General features: G+C 46.0%; 1 protein-coding gene across 16 annotated transcripts in view; it reads left to right on the forward strand.

The window, feature by feature from the left end:
- LOXL2 (lysyl oxidase like 2) overlaps positions 1-17254 on the forward strand; it is a 62789-nt gene that overhangs the window by 2043 nt on the left and 43492 nt on the right. For 4 of the 16 annotated variants that reach the window (XR_008826000.1, XR_008825999.1, XR_008826001.1 and 1 more), the window contains exons 1-3: positions 2481-5551; positions 14348-14475; positions 15710-16149. Coding sequence is in view for 12 of the 16 variants with exons in the window: in XM_056362994.1 (XP_056218969.1) it covers positions 15789-16149 (361 nt within the window). In the remaining 4 variants the exon portion in view is untranslated. Of the gene's footprint in view, positions 1-248; positions 5552-14347; positions 14476-15709; positions 16150-16760; positions 16837-17254 lie in introns of those variants that run through there. The other 12 variants (XM_056362994.1, XM_056362990.1, XM_056362993.1 and 9 more) reach the window with 8 other exon arrangements.

Raw genomic sequence — 17254 nt, forward strand, 5'->3', positions numbered from 1 at the left:
CCAGGACCTCCGTCATCCCGCAGGATAAGACAAAACTTTCGCAGATATTATTTTTTTTCCCTCTTTCCCAGATTTTTAGCGTGCGAGTTATTTCACTGCATGTGTGGGCTTAGCTCGTGCTGCTTTCCCACGGTGTTGTCATTACCTCACATGGGTGAAGCTGGATTTCTCAAACTCCTTTTCTAGAGATCTCACTCTTTCCACTTTTTTTTTTTTTTGGGGGGGGGGGCAAAACTTTGTTTGCACCCTTCTATACTCATCTCCCAGATGGCTGAGTTGCACAGAGGGAATCTGTCAGGAGCCTGTGTGTATGGGGATGGATGTTGGTGCCTGCAGGAGGGAGATGCTGTATGCCACCTGCATTTTGTCAGGAGATTGCTTGGGGGAAGTTGCCTTTCAACAGCTGACTCCTTGAATCAGCGCTCAAAGACAGCTAGGATCTCTGAGTAATTGCTCTTAGAGATAGAGAATGAAAAAGGACTTGCAAAGTGCCTTGTGCCTGCATCTTCCTTGGCCTAGGAAATCCAGAAGCTCACATTCCAGTTGGAAGTTTTCAGTACTAACTGGCCTCCCCCCGGCATATTTCCTGAAAGGTTAAAGAGAAATACAAGGAAGATGTATGTGCTGCTCTACTGTTCAAACTGCTTGGGACTGAGAAGGAACAGTTGCTGTCGCGTACAAGAACAGCCATCCCCCCTGAGCCCCTGTGCTTGCTGCAGAAGTATATCTGCCTCAAATATTTCTTGGAGCTTCAGGTTTTCACCCACCCTGGTGTATGAGCCCTTCGGTTGCTCAGAGGTAGCTGTAGTTAATAGATGTTGAAGGTGTGTTACTCTCTAGATGATGCGTCAAGCTGAGAGCTGGAAGATGTGGGTCTACCATAGATCTTCTACGAGTCTGGTGTGCGCTTCTGTTCCCATGGGCCATTCGTTAAGAGTCTGGACTTGAGCAGAGATCTTGTTTCGGAATGTTTTTGTAGAACGTTGAGGTCAGCTGTGCCTTAGTGAGCTAATTTGAGTTGCAAGGCTGAGAAGTTAGGAGGCCTGAGAGGATTTGAGGGGGTGACTCTGCATAGTGTGGAAAATCAAGCGGGTGGTGGAAAGTGAGCATGATGTCATTGTCTGCATTGCATTGACCATTACACTAGAACACATGCAGAGGGAGAGAAAGAGAGATCTCAAAGGACTGAGGTGGTTTTTTAGAGAAAACAAACCTCGTTTTGCTGGCTGCAAATGAGCTGTGTCATGCAAGGGTCTCTCCCTGATAAGAAGCAATGCAAGTTTGTCGTCCTTTCAACAGCAGCTAGCAGTAACCAAAGAGCAGGGGGTCATGGTCTGGGAGGTCAATTCAGTCACTACCACGCTCCTGATGTGGCAATTATAGGAATTCCAGTAGGGATTAAACATATTACATAAATTGGTTTATGCCTTGAGGGAAGCATAGACCTACTTCTCCAGAATCACTGGTGTTTGTTAGCCATGCTCTGAGCTCCAGAGCAGGGATCTAGCTCTCCAATCACCTGTTGCTGGAACTTTCCACTGGAGCCAATTGGTGTGAAAATTGCCACGAGTCAGTAACACTCTTCCATAGCAGTCGAGTCCTTCCGTGCTTTGGGTATCGCCTAGATCATCTCTGTGCGGAGGAACCTTTACGGAGCTTAGTGTATCTGCTCTGTGAATTTGAAAGGTCAAGTCGACCTGCGGCTCCAAAGAGTCTACAGGGTGAAAACACAAGGTTTGGGGAGGCAATGAGCCTTCCCTTTTTAAAAGAACTGAAAATTGGAGAAGAGAGATTATAGAACCTAATAGCGCGTACCTAATTTTTGGGAGCATGGACCATGACTGTGACTACTTGGTCAAAACCAGTCTTGACTTGTCCATATGGCAAGGCGTGTCCTGGAGGCAGATGCAGAAGAAAACATGTAGGGAAGGGATGTGGACCTGAAATGGTGGCTGTGTGTGTGGCCAAGAGACGGATTCAGCTGTAGCTGGTACTTGTACAAATACTTTGCATGAAAATATCCATCATGTGTAGAGTCAGTGAATGCAGAATATCAGTGCCCACTCGTAGCAGTGGTATTGCTGCCTACAAGGGTGCAGCTTTGCCCCTTGGTTGGAAGAAGCTGAAAGATTGCTGCTGGGGAGAAGAAGGTGAGCTATGGGGTGGTAGATCTGTGTTTCCCTCCTGGTGAAGGGCAGCAAACTCCACAGAGCCCAAAGAGCAATGAGGTGACAGTTAAATAGGTTGAGAGCCGATAGGATGGCTGGTGGGCCTGGCAAGTGGTTTCCCTGGTTGCCTCTTTGCATGATCAGATGGTGCAGATCCAGTTGGAGCAGCATTTCTTTTCTGTAGACTATACGGTTTTTGAAAGTTTTTCTAATATTTTTTTTTTTCTAGGTGCTTTGCTTTTGGTCTTAACCAGCTGCAATATGAAGGGGGCAGCAAATTCCCTGAATCCAGCGTGTTACCTTGAAGAGCTTTGCTGAATTTCTGCTGAATGTTTTATTTTATGCAACCAGCAAGCTCTTCCATCAGCTGGAAGCCTTCATGGCATTCGCTGCTTGTATCCTTACCCGACCCGGGCATTCGGCAAACATTCCTCCGGCAGGCTGTCATGTTTCTCCATGCCCCGTTCGGCAGACGCTCACACATTCCTTCCTCTGGCCAAACTGCTTCCAGCTTCCTGCCAGTCTGAAATAGCTCTGCTTTGTGGAATTTCTGCTGTGACACATTTTTTTTTTTTTTTTCCTGATGTCCCCAAGACCCATCAAGGAGAGTCTGGCCAGGCAGGACCCACCAGGTGGTGCTCTGCTGATAGCCGTAGATGATAATTGCAATTTGCAGCATTTCACCTCTTTTATGGGCATTCCCACCTGGTACAGGAGAATTAGGACACTGTGGTCTAGCGTGCAAAACCTGCTGCTGCTTACTGCTCCTGCTGGCTTCCCTGGGAAGAAGAGCCAAGCTCTGTTTCAGCGGCATCCTGGGTGTAAGTCATAGAATTGTGGAACGGGTTGGAAGGGACCTTAAAATTGCCTTGTTCTGCTTCCCCAGCCACAGGCAGGGACCCCTCCCACTAGCCCAGGGTGCTCCCAGCCCCGTCCGGCCTGGCCCTGGGCACTGCCAGGGATGGGGCACACACAGTTGCTCTGGGCAGCCTGTCCCACCACCTCACTGCCCTCAAGCAAAGAATTTCTTCCTAATATCTTGTCTAGATCTACCCTCTCTCAGTTTAAAGCCATTCCTCCTTGTCCTGTCACTACACACCCTCGTAAAGAGTCCCTCTCCCGCTTTCTTTTAGACCTCTGCTAGGTACGAGAAGGCAATTATCCTGACATCTTGATATTCTTTATATCACACCAAGAAACAACTGTTGTCTCTCTAATTTATTTTTTTCCCCCCCTTCTTTAACACCACGATTGATGCTGGGGGACTGCCCTGTGGGAAGCTTTGCCAACTGATGAGAATGCATCGCTCTGCCGATATGGTATAGTCTGCTCTGGGTGGGATCATCCCAGAAGCCTGCTATGCTGGGAATGGGGCTGTTCTTGTGCTGGGCTGAACCCTCGGTTCTGGCCCAGAGCACTTCACGTGGAGTTTGTGAAACGGAGCGTAAGGGAGGCTTTGTGCTGAAGACCTGACAGTCTCTTGTGGAGCTTCTCTGGTATTGTCAGTTCATTCAGTGAAGAGCTGTGACCATGCTTAAATTATTCAGGGCTGCATTACGCTTCCAAACTAGCTTCCTTGCTGCTTCCAGCATGTTGTAATTTCCTTTTGTGTCGATGCCCACTTCAGTGCAATATCCCTTTCTGTTAAAAGATGGCATCAGAGCGTGGGGGAGCTCCGCATGTCAGTGCCAGAGCAGCTGGGGCTGAGAATCTGTGCCGCTTTTCCTGTGGTTGGGGTTGAGAAAACGGAGTTGTGCTCTGAGCGGGAAGCAAGCGTTACTTGGTGTGGGGAAACTGTCTTCAGGAAGCGATGAAAAGCCTGGGAACAGGGAGAAGTCTGATGACAGACGTGTTCTTGTAGGGTTTGGTTTGCTGGAAATTTACGCTGCTGGAAATGTATCCGGAGATGTGGATTAAGCACTTGAACTTTTCAAAATAATTAGTAGAATTAATTTGAGAATTGATGTGAAACCAGGCAGGACTAACCTAGAAGAGTATGCTATAGGCAGCAGTCCTGTGCTAGGGAAGGGGTTCTTAGAAAGTCCTTTACAAATATGAATATACTGAAAAAAATGGGGATATTCCTTCGAAAGGTTGCCTTTAGGAATACCTACTCTTCTTTCTGTGCCTATCGACTTCCTAGTGAGTTGTCTGAAAAACCCATTGAATGTAGATTTAAATACCCAAGGTCAAAGCTGGTGAGAAAATAAATTTCCATTCTTTGGGAAATGCTGACACTTCAGAATGTGCTGCTGTCCAAAATCGGGTCAGAAGACTAAATTTCAAGGTCTGCTCTGTAATAGAGGTTTGAAAGTCACTGTTGTCTTGTTATTTTCCTGATTACGGAAAATGGAAGCGAACAGAATTGTTATGATGCATTAAAATCCTATGAAATGAAAAATGAAAAGAAGGACAGTTTTAAAAACACAGCCCCCCTCTAGCTGAAAAGATTGCAAAGTTTACAGTTGCCTCGAAATAACGTCTAATTAGTGGAGCTGCTTCTTGATAGAGGAGCTATTTCAGCTAGCTCAGACCACTGTTACTGTTTCACTGCAAGCTGTTTCCACCACAGATGCTCTGAATTTTCTGACACGGCAGAGGTTGGGATTTTTGTTTGGTGTGTTGGTTTTTAATGAAGAATTGTTTTTACTCTCTGGTTACTCCTCAGGACTCCGTCAAGGAGTATGGGGTAACTGTTGCTGCAGTCCTAGCTGGTTGGTACGTTACGTGGCTCGGTTTGTGCTGCTGTAGTTACAAGCTGTAAGAATATCCAGCAGCTAGAAAAGCAGTTGCTGGATGCTGAAAGGTTAAGGTGGGTGATAGCTTGAATAGCTGGGGAGATGCAAACTCCACAGCCTACACAAAAGGGGTGTAAGTTTGAAGATGCTGTGCTATAAGACCCTGCGCCCCTCTGTCTTTGTAGGGTGCTTAGTGCTGTGAGGCTCTGAATCAAACCGGGGTGCTTAAAAACTGCAATCACACGGTATTAATTAACATGGGTATTGATGCGATTCTTAGTATTTGTTCTCAGAGAAAGCTTTCCTGTTCCTAATCCATCTCCTTCCCTGCAACTCTGGCCAGATTTTCCCCCCTATTTCTTTTTTTTCTGTTTGCAGTCCTTCTGCTCAGATTACAAGACAAGCCCATGATATCACCGCTGTGAGCTGAGGCTAAAGGGGGCTGGGTCTTGGGAGGGGTTTGCTTGACTAACTAGTGAAATTTGCCAGGAAGCAGCAGCTTCTTGCAGCATATTTCTCGGGCTGCAGGATATTTTCCGGCGCAGAGGGGACCACTCGGACAGCGCGCTCAGTCCAGAAGAAAGAACTTCATGAGGCACAAGGAGACAGAGGTCACCCCCGGCACAGCCTACCACTAACTCCAAGGTAAACGCCATCCTGCCGAGACTGCAAGCCAGAACAGTGACATTATTGCTAGAGATGAAGGGGCTGGTGAATTAGTTTAAGCGTTTCTAACCCTCTCTTGCTTCGGGGCTGAAAGTTTGATTTCACTTCTTCGCTCTGAATGTATTCTCTTTCTCTCCTCTCAGTTTGTTTTGAAGTCTGATGTTTAGGCATAGAGGCTGGGAAGAAGGTTTCTTCTCATTCCTGTCCCCTGAGACTTGGTTTGGTAGGGGTGGGATGACACAGTATCTGTGTCATGTTGCAAAGATGTTGTGACCAAGTTAAAGATGTTCCCCCCCGCACCCCCTTGCTTGCTCACAGGCATGCACAGATGAAATAAAAAAGACATGTTGCAAACTGTCTACAAGTTTAGGCAATGCATATTCTGTAATATTATTAAAATATGCTTGATTTAAACCAGAAAGCTACAGTACATGCCATCAACATTGTGTAAATGTTACCAGCTAAACTTCAGAAGCAGTTTAAATTCTCCTCTCGGAGTAATTGTGCTCTTTCAGAGGAAAAGGCTTCAGTGCAGACGTTTCCCACTGGCAGAAGACGCAAAACAGTTACGTCCCTAGTTGAGAAACTTTTCTGCGGTCATTGCTTGGGATTTGCAGCCCCTTGCAAAGAACCCTCAGCCTACCGGCAGCTTTTTTTAGGCTGTTTTATCCTGCAGTAATCACAGTCGTTTCCAGGATGACTCTAGGATAGGCAGTGGTATCCACCTGAGAAGCTGCAGCACAGAAACATGGGCTGTTCCTCTCTGCAATGAACAGAGCCCAGGCTGAGTTCTGATTCTTCAGCATGCACACGAATAACTCTGCCTTCTTTTAGATTAATTTTTGTTGTTTACTGTGTGTGGGTAAAAAATGACCTAAAGACCAAGATAGTTTAAACTGTAGAGAAAGATCAGAGTTCAGATATCTGAGAGCGTAGTAGGAAAACTATTTAGCATCTCTATAATCAGTTCATAAAGATGACATTGCAGTGCTTTCATATTTGTACTGAATAGGGGCTGAAATAATTGCTTTAGGGCTCCTGCTTGCCAGTTTTCATTTCATCAGTATTGAACCACCCACAGTGGTGGAATTTCCTCAGTTGGAAGCTAGAGAGCAGTTAGAAAACATGAAGTGAAATATTAGCATGAACTACTGTAATAGCAAAGCATATAGGGAGAAACCACGTCTTCAGCGTGGTGTGCTGGATGCTTGTGGCTGCAGGAAGGAATTCCATGTGATCCTAGTTCTAAGTGCAGGAAAGCACCTCCAAAAACGGGTTAGTGATGTGAGGTTTAATACTTCAGGCAGGTGGTGATGGGGCTCAAGAGGTGGTGTGCTCTCCAGTCAAATCCAGTGTGGTGCTTTGTGAGTGCTGGGGCAGGAGTTCTTCAGAAAAACCTTTAAGAAAGTTTTAGCAGCTTGGAAAAGCCACCAAGATTGAAGAGAGTGCTGGTGATGTAGTAGAGGAAAATGCCTTTGTCTTCAGCAGGGTGATTTGATAGAGAAGCCATGCACTTTGCTGAAAGTTCTGTCCTTTTGCAAGTTAAGCAGAGCCCCCAAAATGCACACCTAGCAATGCTCACTGGATTTTTTTTTTAATAGTTGGCTCCCAAGTTCATTGTCTTTACCTTACTGTACTGCTGATTTCTCTTCTGTTTTTTTCTGTTTCTTGCTTTTCTGTTTATTTTAGTCTTCTTTCTCCTCCTGAACTGTTTCGTATCATTCTTGGTGCTCTTTAAAAACACAACAATGTCCTTTCTTAGAGATCACAGCTCTGGTGGATGGAATGATTGAGCAGATCTACCCATCAGATGGTTAGCGAAGCACTTTGTGTGAAATGTTCTGGGAGAGCAGATGTGTGCAGATACATGTTTACTATGAATGTCTGCAAATACGCGCACTGAGGAGGAAAAATCCTGCTCCTTACCTGTAGTAATGCTGGTGGAAGTTTGTTGTTTCAAGGGATACTTTATAGGAATAATAACGTGCTGTTCTGAAGTCAACCTGTCTTGCATTGCTCTGCTGATGGGTTAGGCTGTGTTAATTAAGACAGCATTACACAGGTAGGAAGGGCACCTCCTCCTTGGAGGATATGTAGTATTTGCTAAAACTTTTCAAACTTAGGCCTTGCACATGTGTCCTGGTTCTGTAAGTGTGTGTGTCATCTGTGGATTTCAGTGTGGTACCTTTTTGTAGGGTCTCTATTCATGAACTATTTGTGTATGTCGTGAACTAACTGTGTGTGTTTGATGAAAAGAGAAGTTGAATCCTACAGCTTTGGTTGCCACTGCTGGTTTTACTAACTACAGAGTGCTTGGCCATCATAGTCGGATCCACTAGCTGCAAATTAAAGAATTTCTACTCCTAGGTTCAAAAAAATCACTTTTTCTGTCTAATTGTCTTAGTGGTATATTTGGAAAGAAGTGCTGTTTCCTATTAAGAGCACGGCACAAGGTCTGTGGAACAGCCAGCTGGGCTGGCCAGGAGCCTGAGAGTTGTCATGGTTCACATCTCTCTTTGTCTTCATTCTCCCAACACCGACACCAGGCAAGGGGAAGAGATAAGGAAAATAAAGAACTTCCCAAAATGAAGCGTATTTGGATCCAGCCATGGCATGGAGAGAAGATGCTGCATGTGTCCATCTGATCCCCAGGCAAGCTTTTTTAGCCTCCTAAGAAAAATGAATGTGTCGAGGGGCTACAACTGAAATCAAATGCAATTTGCTTCAGTTGAAGAAGCAGATCTGAGAAGAGGCCACAGCCTGGGTTGGGAAGCTGTAAGAAGCGTGCAGCTGAGCCTGAAACATGCTGACCATGGCTCTGGGTGTTTTGCCCTGCAAAATCTGCTGTGTCCTTGCAACTTTGGAGAGCAACATATTTCTAAACATTTGGATCTCATAGATCTAATCAAACAGTGATGCGAAGGGCTTTGGTTAGGCAATTCCCACAAACACTTGTTTTTTCTGTTGTTAGATTTGGCTGTCTTTTAAAAGGAAAAACAAGCGAAGTGCCTTTTCTTTCCTACTCTCCTGACTAGTGTGTCTATCCATCAGAGCTTCTCTTTTGTCTAGCTTCAATAGCAAGTGATGGCAAACAACATACGTTCCTGGGCTATATACATCTCTTTCTTGCTGTCTGTTCAAAGTGCTGTCTGTCGTAGTTTCGCCTCACCAGCTGGCAGACCCTCCAAACTGTTTTCTGTTCCAGGTAGTACATACTTCAGTAAGATTTTGGGAGGAAATAAAAAAAGTGGGCAGGTATGTAGGTATGTTTGAATGGGAAGCAGAGGCCATCAAGTTCTTTAGTGATTATTTACTAATGTTGTTTCTCTCTCGAGCGAGATCTTGTGGCTGGGAAAGTCGTGGCAAGTCTGTAGCTTTGGACTGTGTAACTTTACCTCTGCTGCAAGAGGGCACACTGGGACTCTGCTGTCTTTCCCTTCAGCATCGCAACAGACTAGAAAAAGCAAATTGCATTTGGTAGCTTCCCTGATGTAAATAACTGTTGAATTTGCCCTTGGCCCGCTAGCAATAATGTCAAATTTGCTTTTGTAAGGTAGTTCTCAGCTCCCTGGTAGCAGGCTTCGGTTCCTGAGCAGTGATAGCTCTCTGAAGCAACTTGGGAAAACCCTGCACTAATTGGAGAGCTCCAGGGAGGGAAAACCCTGCACTAATTGGAGAGCTCCAGGGAGTCTGAGTGAAAGGGACGAGCAAACAGCAACAATTCGGTGGCGCTGGCTAATAGGCACGGGTTCTTTTCTCTTCCACTGTGAAGAGAAACCCAGAAGAAACATGCTTCTCTGAGTGGTCACTAGTGGATAATATTGCCATCCTTCTGGTTTGCAGAGTTGCTGCATTTGTAACGTGTCAGAACATTACCCTGAAATGATTTCTGCTGCCCTGCTTGTTCTGGGCTCTGCCTTGAATCCTATACAGCCTTTTAGCGAAGAAACTTCAGTCTGTGCTTCAGGTGTCCCCAGCAGCGTTTCAGCTGCCTTCGGTCATTCAACTTCCACCTTCAGCACGCTTTCTAGATTGCCTTAGCCTTTGCTGTCTCCTAAAAGTGGCTGTGTGCTGACACCAGGAGGGACTCGCCTGATCCAGCAGGGGTAGCAGGGTGGCATCTAGTCCCTGAGGAGGCCATCCCAGCCCCAGAACTTCGTACACAAGTTTTGTTATCAAGCCCATGCTGTTCTGCTCTTCTCCAAGGCAGGTTCAGTTATGCTGAAGCCAATCCAAAAGGTGTCGGGGGGGATTTCTCGGAAGGGGTTTAAGCGTGATGGTGATTTTTCTGGTCACCTCAGTCAGTCTATTCTGATGGTTTCCTGCCATGCAGTGGGGTTTCATGGGGGCCATGTGGTCTTCTCCAGGGCTCCTTATCCACTGAGGTAGGTACTGGCCTGATGTTGTTCCTGGAGCTAATGGGTCTCTGCTGTAGATTTGGATTTATTGCCGTTGCTCGGTGTATCTGGTCCTGCCAGAGACCTTTATGGCTTACTTAGCACTTTAAGAGTGTGAAGGAGAGGGGTCTCATTCGTGGTTTATACCAAGGTAATAATCCGGGGGGCGTTAATCTATGAAAGCATTAGCCCTAGTGCCTGTGGCAGGGCTGAGTCTCTTGGAACAACGGCAGAATGTCTGTGAGCTCTTACCCAAGCGAGCGGTAGCATTTCTGTTCGCTTTAATAGCCCTGGAGAGGGGCCCAGCATGAATTGCCCGTGTGCTGGTCGGAGTAGCGAGAAGTCCTGTCCGTGGCCGTGCCTGCTGCGGGATGCGTGAGCGTGCCCGAGGAATGCACTTTGGGCGATGGGGCAGGGAACTGGAAACGCAGGACACCGTTTCAAGTGGCTGAACGCCAACCGTTTGGTGCTCCTGGCCGAGCCCCAGGCGTGCCAGCAGTGGTCAGAGCACTAATTGTCTGTTCCTGCTGACGGATGCCAAGCCAGACGGAGCCTTGCTGGATCTCCAGTCACAAAGGACTCAACTGAACCACTCCAGACTTAACTTCTCTTGTCTGGGTAAGGATGGGAGCAGGAAAGCCGGTGTTCCTGTCTTTGTCTGAGCAGATCTATTGTTTGGATGATTTGGTGAAATTAAAAAAGGGATCCTGGCTGGTAGGAGCAAGCTTTTGATTGGGGAGGATGAATAGCCTATTAGTTTCACCAGGTGAAGTCTCTGAAGAAGTAAGAGCTCAATATTACTTTTAAATGGAACTGTTGTTTCCTTGCAAGCCTCTGCCTATCTGTTCCCTTCAAGACTTGAGTCCTGAAAAGGGCTGAGTCAGCAGCTAGCAGGAGTATGCCTTAAAGCCTTAAATGACATGTTAATGTGGTGGTGGAGAATCATCTTATGGCCTGAAGTACAGGATGGAGAGCCAGGAGACCTGGAGTATTTTCCTGGCTTCTCCCACTGACTTTATTCAATAGGTTTTTAATGTTCTGTCTTGGATTCTTTTGAATGGGGAGACCAAAATATATACTTTCAGGATTACGTCACCAATAAATCTGGAGGCTATTAAAGAGAGGGTGTGAGGGGAGGAATGAGCCCTACAATAAAGGGAGTAGCCAGCAGAAACAAAACATCCTGAAAAATCTATGCCTAGATTTGTTCTTAGGGAGTTCAGATTTCTTTGAGACTTGAGGGGGAAAAAAAGGTGCCCAAATCTTGGTCACAGCAACAGAGGAGTGGGTTTACTTAAATATTCTCCTTACGTTGTTGTGGCTTACAAGGATGCTGCCATAAATGTGTGCATGGAGTTGGCTCCTATCTGAGATACTGTCTATGTTTGCTTCTTTAAATGCTCGAGTGAGTCTGTTGCTGAATTGTCAGTGCTCTAATTGAAAAGCAGTGATCATCACCTTTGATAAATGCAGAAAAACTCATGTCTTGGAGCTAAGGAGAGAGATTTGAGGAAGAGCCAGGAAAGACACAACAGCATGTGGCTGATGTGCTGTGGACTGAAAGAAGTGGTGTAAAATTTTCTGTGCTGCTTTATCAATCCTCTAGACCAGCTCCTGCTCGTCTTGCCTCCCAGTGAAAACTGGCCTGGGTGGTATGGATGGATGCCTCGGCCAGAAGGTGCCTGAGCCTCTCTGGTGCCATAACTCCCTGTTGTCCCTCCTGATCCTGACAGGGGACAGAAAGCTGAGCGCCCTTTTCAGCACTGCAGTGTTGGGTGGCTTCCCTGGATGCTGCTGGGCTCCTGAAGCTTCTTCATTCTACCTGGGCTGCTGCATCTTGTGGAAAGACTAAAACATGCCTCCGTTCAAATTCCACTGGATTCTGCTTTTCCTGACGTTGTGACTTAGTCTGAATAGTTTCTCTTAAGCGCCTCAATAAACAAGACCTCTGGGTGTGGAAGGTTTTATTTTGGGGCGATGCAAACACTGTGAAAGCTTTGTCTCTTAATGTTTGAACGTGTAACTATTTTGAAGCGGGTGGTAATACGACCCGCAGGAAAAGCGGGCTGCGGTTGCTAGTGCACACTGCAGTGCTGTCTTGTGAGCATGTAGGATTGCTGCTGTTCTAATCGTATGGAGAATTCCTCCACGATTTGCTTCCACAGGTGGAAAAGGACTAGAAGGGTGATTTCTGAATGTTTTTCCAGTACCTTCCCCTGGGCCCTTGAGGATCCCCTCCTGATCCTTGCAGGATCCTGACAAAGATGAGCTATTATGCTGTATGACCTGAGCTCGAAATGCGTGTGCCCCGAGTCATTTTCCTTAGTGGAGGTTTGGGCTTGTGCTCAGAGAGGCTTGTTAAAATTCCTTTTTGCTAGTCACGGTCCCCTCTGTGGAGCAGGGGGCTCTCGGGCAACCTTATCCTCCCTCAGCAGGTTTTCTTCAGTTCTGTGGTAAATGCTGGTTTTTCTTAGTCTCACCTGACTCCAAAGTCTCTAAGCTTTTGGGGAACAAAAGCAAAGCTGCCTGCAGTTGCCTTTTGGAGTCTTGGGGCTCCTGCGGTGTCTGACTCTGCAAAGCTTTGCCAAGAGTGAAAATTACACCTACTGTATTTACTATAATCTAAATTAGTATCTCTCTGGCTAATCTTGTTATCAATTAAAGTAACTGGAAGTCTGTTGTGACTCTCCCTCCCCTACAGCTGCCCATGGACCATGAGGTCTCCCAGTGCTGTGACTTTTTGAAAGGCTCTGGCATCTTGCAGTGGTCTGTCTGCTTTAATAATTAACACTTCAGGGAGTACCGCTTTCAGCTGGTAACTATTACATCCTGTCTCTGAATGGTTTCCCCAAATTGTTGTGTCTTTTGGCTGAAATCCTTCAGTAAAATGACTCAAGAGCTCTGGTTTGAGTAGAAAGCAGTCCTGGAAACTGGAGTCGCACAGCTTTTAGCTATTCCTTGGCCTCGGATCATGAAAGACCCCTAATAACCTGAGTGCAGAGCTGACCGCTGGTCATTGTTTGCCTTGGCACGAGGAGGATGAGTGAAACACGCTGACTTGCTGGTTACACACTGTGTTTGTCCATCCTTTCCTCCTGTAACATCTACTGACTTCGTTTACTCTTGAGGTTTCTGGAGTATCATAAAACAAAACTGTAACCTAGAGGGGAATTTGGCATATTCTGTTAATTACACTGACATGCCTTCTTATTTCTGGAGAGCTAGAGGTCCCTCAGGACTTGACTGTAAGGCTACTCACCACATGTTATCTGCCTTTGCCCCCTCCAGTATGCTTCGTGGAGCTGCCTGCTACACAGCGAGGCCGTCCAGATCCTTCGGAAGGTCCGAGCAGTATATAAACAGAGCGCTGCATTCTTGTGTGTGTGGGACAGCCATGGGAAAGCTGTCATGACTTCAGAAACCCAAGCGTGTAGCTTTCAGTTAAGTCAGGGCCCTGCTACTCCTCATCTTAGTTTTTGGAGAGAGATCGTTTCGATCCAGCTTAGGTTTTGGTTAGTATTTGCTAGGGCTTTTAAAATCCAGTTTATGCAGTAGCAAGAAACAACGGCCACATAAAACGAAGCAGGTCAAAACAGATGTTTAAGGAAGATTAAAACTGAAAACCAGATTTTTCTGAAGAGCGCTAGGCTTGCGGTTCTGCTGGGCTTGAAGTTAGCCACCCCCCCTTCCATATTTTTACTTATAACTAACATATGTTATTCTTCTCTTGTGATCCAAGGGGGTTACTCGAATTTGTTATTTTTTTTATACTGTTCATGACAATTGCACTGCCCATGTGTTTATCCTCTGGGCTAAACACCATCTCGTATCCATGAAAAACATTGTTAAGAGGTTTCTTTTGAAACCAGTGCTGGTAGGTATTGAAGTCAGGCATGTCTGACTAGTACTAATGTGCTTTGACTTAGGACCCTTTTATTTTTACAGAACACATGTATCCTGCCCATCAACTGCATTTACTTCGTTTGCTGCTGGAGGGAGCAGCCTTGTGAAAGCAGTTGTATTTCCTTTCTTCCCCTCTGACGTGGGGCAGGACTTGTTTTACTCCTCTCTCTCTCTCAGCCTTACCACCTGGCCTGCAAAAAATGGAGAAATACCTTGTTTCCATAGCAGTATTTCTCTGAATGCCTGATGAAAATTTAAAAATCTCAGTCTTGTGAAATCCGCGTGAAAGGATGTGGTTCCTTGAAACCAAATGTTTATTTTCCAAGATTATTTTTTTTTTTTGCTGCATATTCCCTCCTGCCCTGATTTAGTTAGACCTGCTGTAAAGTCTCCCTTTGCTTTTCTGTTTCTTCCCCTGCTGTCCGATGCTAGGCTTTTAACCCACGTGCTTCTGTGTCCTTTGTCTGTTCCGTAGGCGAATGCCTTTCACCCCCCCAGGTCTCAAAGCGCTTCAGTAGGAAGCTGACGTTCACCAGCCCTGTTTAACGCAAGGGGAAACTGAGGCACAGCCCTGGCAGTGGCCTGCCTGAGGTCACGCAGCAGGTCAGTGCCCCAGCTGAGGTTTGAACTGATGTCTCTTGAATTTCAGGCTCCTTGCCTGGGATTTCTGATAGATCTCTTCATTAAGCAGCTCGAAAGGCTGCTTGATGTGTTTCGCTGTGTCTTCATACCAGTCTATGTGATCTTCTGGTTATTTTTTAGGAATACCTAAGACCTAGCAAAAATACTGGAGGCTTTTACTTTCTAGACATCTGATTTTGGAGCCAAGTCTTTCCCCTTTTCCCTCCCCTTTAGTGGCTGCCAGGAAATAATGGAGCTTTAAAGGGCTGGGGAGCTTTTTTCCCACTGCGCTCTGGCATTGCTTCATTTGGAAACTATTGAATCCTCACCCCCACATGTGCTGCTTGACCAGCTCCATGTGCTGGGTGCCTGAATGTGTGTATGTGAGTGGGAAGCGGGCAGAAAAGGACCAGGATTTAAATTTTGCACAGCATCTGGATGAAATTAATGAGTCAAAAAGTTGCTGGTTCACACCTTAAATGCTCCTTTAAGGATGTAGCGCTTGTATGACAAGTAAGTCCCTATCCAGACTTAGTAACCAAAAGCTGGAAACTCCAGTACTCCACCAGACAGACAAGGTTAGCCAAGCCTAATTCTGCAGAGTGTCTGTGTACAATAACGTTTGTGGATTCTCTACGGATGAAACCGGACATGCAGTGATGGAAATAAGTCTTTTATCATCGTATTGGGAAAAGCGTTTTCAATATAAATACCTCATTTCTGACCATGTTGTAATATATTTCATTACCCTCCTGGTTTTCCACTGTCTGAGTGATGGGTTTGGCTTCTTAATTGAAGGAGGTATGGGAGAAAAATGGTTCGGTTCTGGCTTGGTAGGATTTGAATCAAGGCTTGCCGTAGCTTGCTGGAGCCACTGAACTGCTGGATTTGCAGAGAAATGGGAAAATCAGTTGCTAGCACTTGCAACCTGTAGAATTTTGCCCTGGAAAAAAATATTTTCCAGCTGAAACTATTTGGTAAGTTGATCTAAAATTACAGATGGTTTTGATGGGTTTGTTTTATTCTTTTTTTTCTCTTGTTTTGTTTTGTTTTGTTTCGGTTTGTTTGTCCATCCCACAAGAGGTAATTTACTTGAGTTTGGTTTTCGCAGGCAGCAGTGGACATTGTCTCCACTACAGCTTTATTCCCTGCTGGAGCAAGATATATAAAGTCCGTGTCACTGCCAAGGCTTACTCAAACTTTTCTTTCATTTCAGGACAGCCACCCAGCACCTACCTGCACTGACTGGCAGCTGCTAGCAGAGGATTTGGCTCTGAGAGCTGTGAGCACTGAAAATGGAAAGATTCCTGGGTTTTACCCATAACCACTGTTTCATCATGCTGTTCTTCATCTCCCTGAGCCCGCTGGGCTTTGCCCAGTATGAACACTGGCCCTACCTCCCCGGTTACCCTGAGCCACCCCCACAAGTGTACCAGCCCCCACAGAGACCAGCAAATGTTCCCAAGATCCAGCTGCGGCTCGCAGGGCAGAAGAGAAAACACAACGAAGGCAGAGTGGAGGTGTTTTACAGTGGCGAGTGGGGCACAGTGTGCGACGATGACTTCTCCATCCATGCTGCGCACGTGGTCTGCAGGGAGCTGGGCTACGTGGAGGCAGTGTCTTGGCTACCCAGCTCCAAGTATGGAAAAGGAGAAGGTAAGGGAACTCCAGAGCAGTGGTATTGCGCTAGCTGTCTCTCCAACTCCCAATTTGAGTGATAATTCCTGCAAATGTAACTGAAATTGCTTCCAGGTGAAGCAATGCCTCTTTAAAGCAAGATCCCGTTAGATTAAGCAGTTTAAATAATAGGTCTTTGCTCGTTTTGACTGAAACAAGTTAAGGAATGATGAGATAAAGTGCTGAGGGACCAGACTGTGGTGTGTGGACTCTGGCAGGGGGTGCTGGGGAGCAGGTGGTGGTGGGCAAGGGTAGGAGGCTCTACAGCAGCTAGGCCAAAAGGAAAACTGTAGTAAGTGTAACGTATAGATAGATGGTCTGTTTCTCTGTTCATGCCTCCATTGCCTTGCAGCGAGTCAAACAGGGCCTCTAAGTGCTCCTTCTTCCTATTCTTTTTTTCCTCTGAACTGTCTGGGCTCTAAACAAGCTGCCTACGTGGTGCTATAGAAATCTTCCTTTTCCCCTGTTAGCCTCTCTAGAAATACATGCCTCATTTTCCGCAACGCAGACTAGCCTGAAAAACCCCAAAGGAGCATGCACGCTTCGTGTCCTATATAGGACTATATAATAATTCTCTTGGACCCTCTTAGGCTGTTCCTGGTGGGGAAAAGCTATTCACACACGCGCACACCCCCAATTGTACGAGCTTTCTTCATCTTGGAAACGGTACGTGATGGACGTGTGGACGGTTGCGGGTAGCACCTTATTGCACCTCATTCGCAAATCTGTGCCGAACAAATACTTTTGAAAGGTGACTGTTTGTGTGTTATAGCAACGAATTCTTCAAATCACAGCGCTTGAGAGAGAATAGCTCTGTAATAGTGTAAAACCCAACAGATTTAATTGTCGTCTTTTGATACGCTGTTAAATGTTGACCTACGGAGAATTTTTTCTGCAAACACTGAAGCCTGGCACACTGTTGATGTAACTCACAGGTTATTTCCACTGCAGCAGGGATAAACGTGCTGTATGTCTGTTACTTAGCACCTCTTGTTAGTACTCACACCTATAAACTTGCCCGTAAAAGAGTACGCGGACCTTAGCAGTGACTTGACTGAAATGCAAAACCTTGAATGTTGTCCCA

Source organism: Falco biarmicus, chromosome 18, assembly GCF_023638135.1.
Source record: "Falco biarmicus isolate bFalBia1 chromosome 18, bFalBia1.pri, whole genome shotgun sequence".
Lineage (NCBI taxonomy): Eukaryota > Metazoa > Chordata > Aves > Falconiformes > Falconidae > Falco > Falco biarmicus.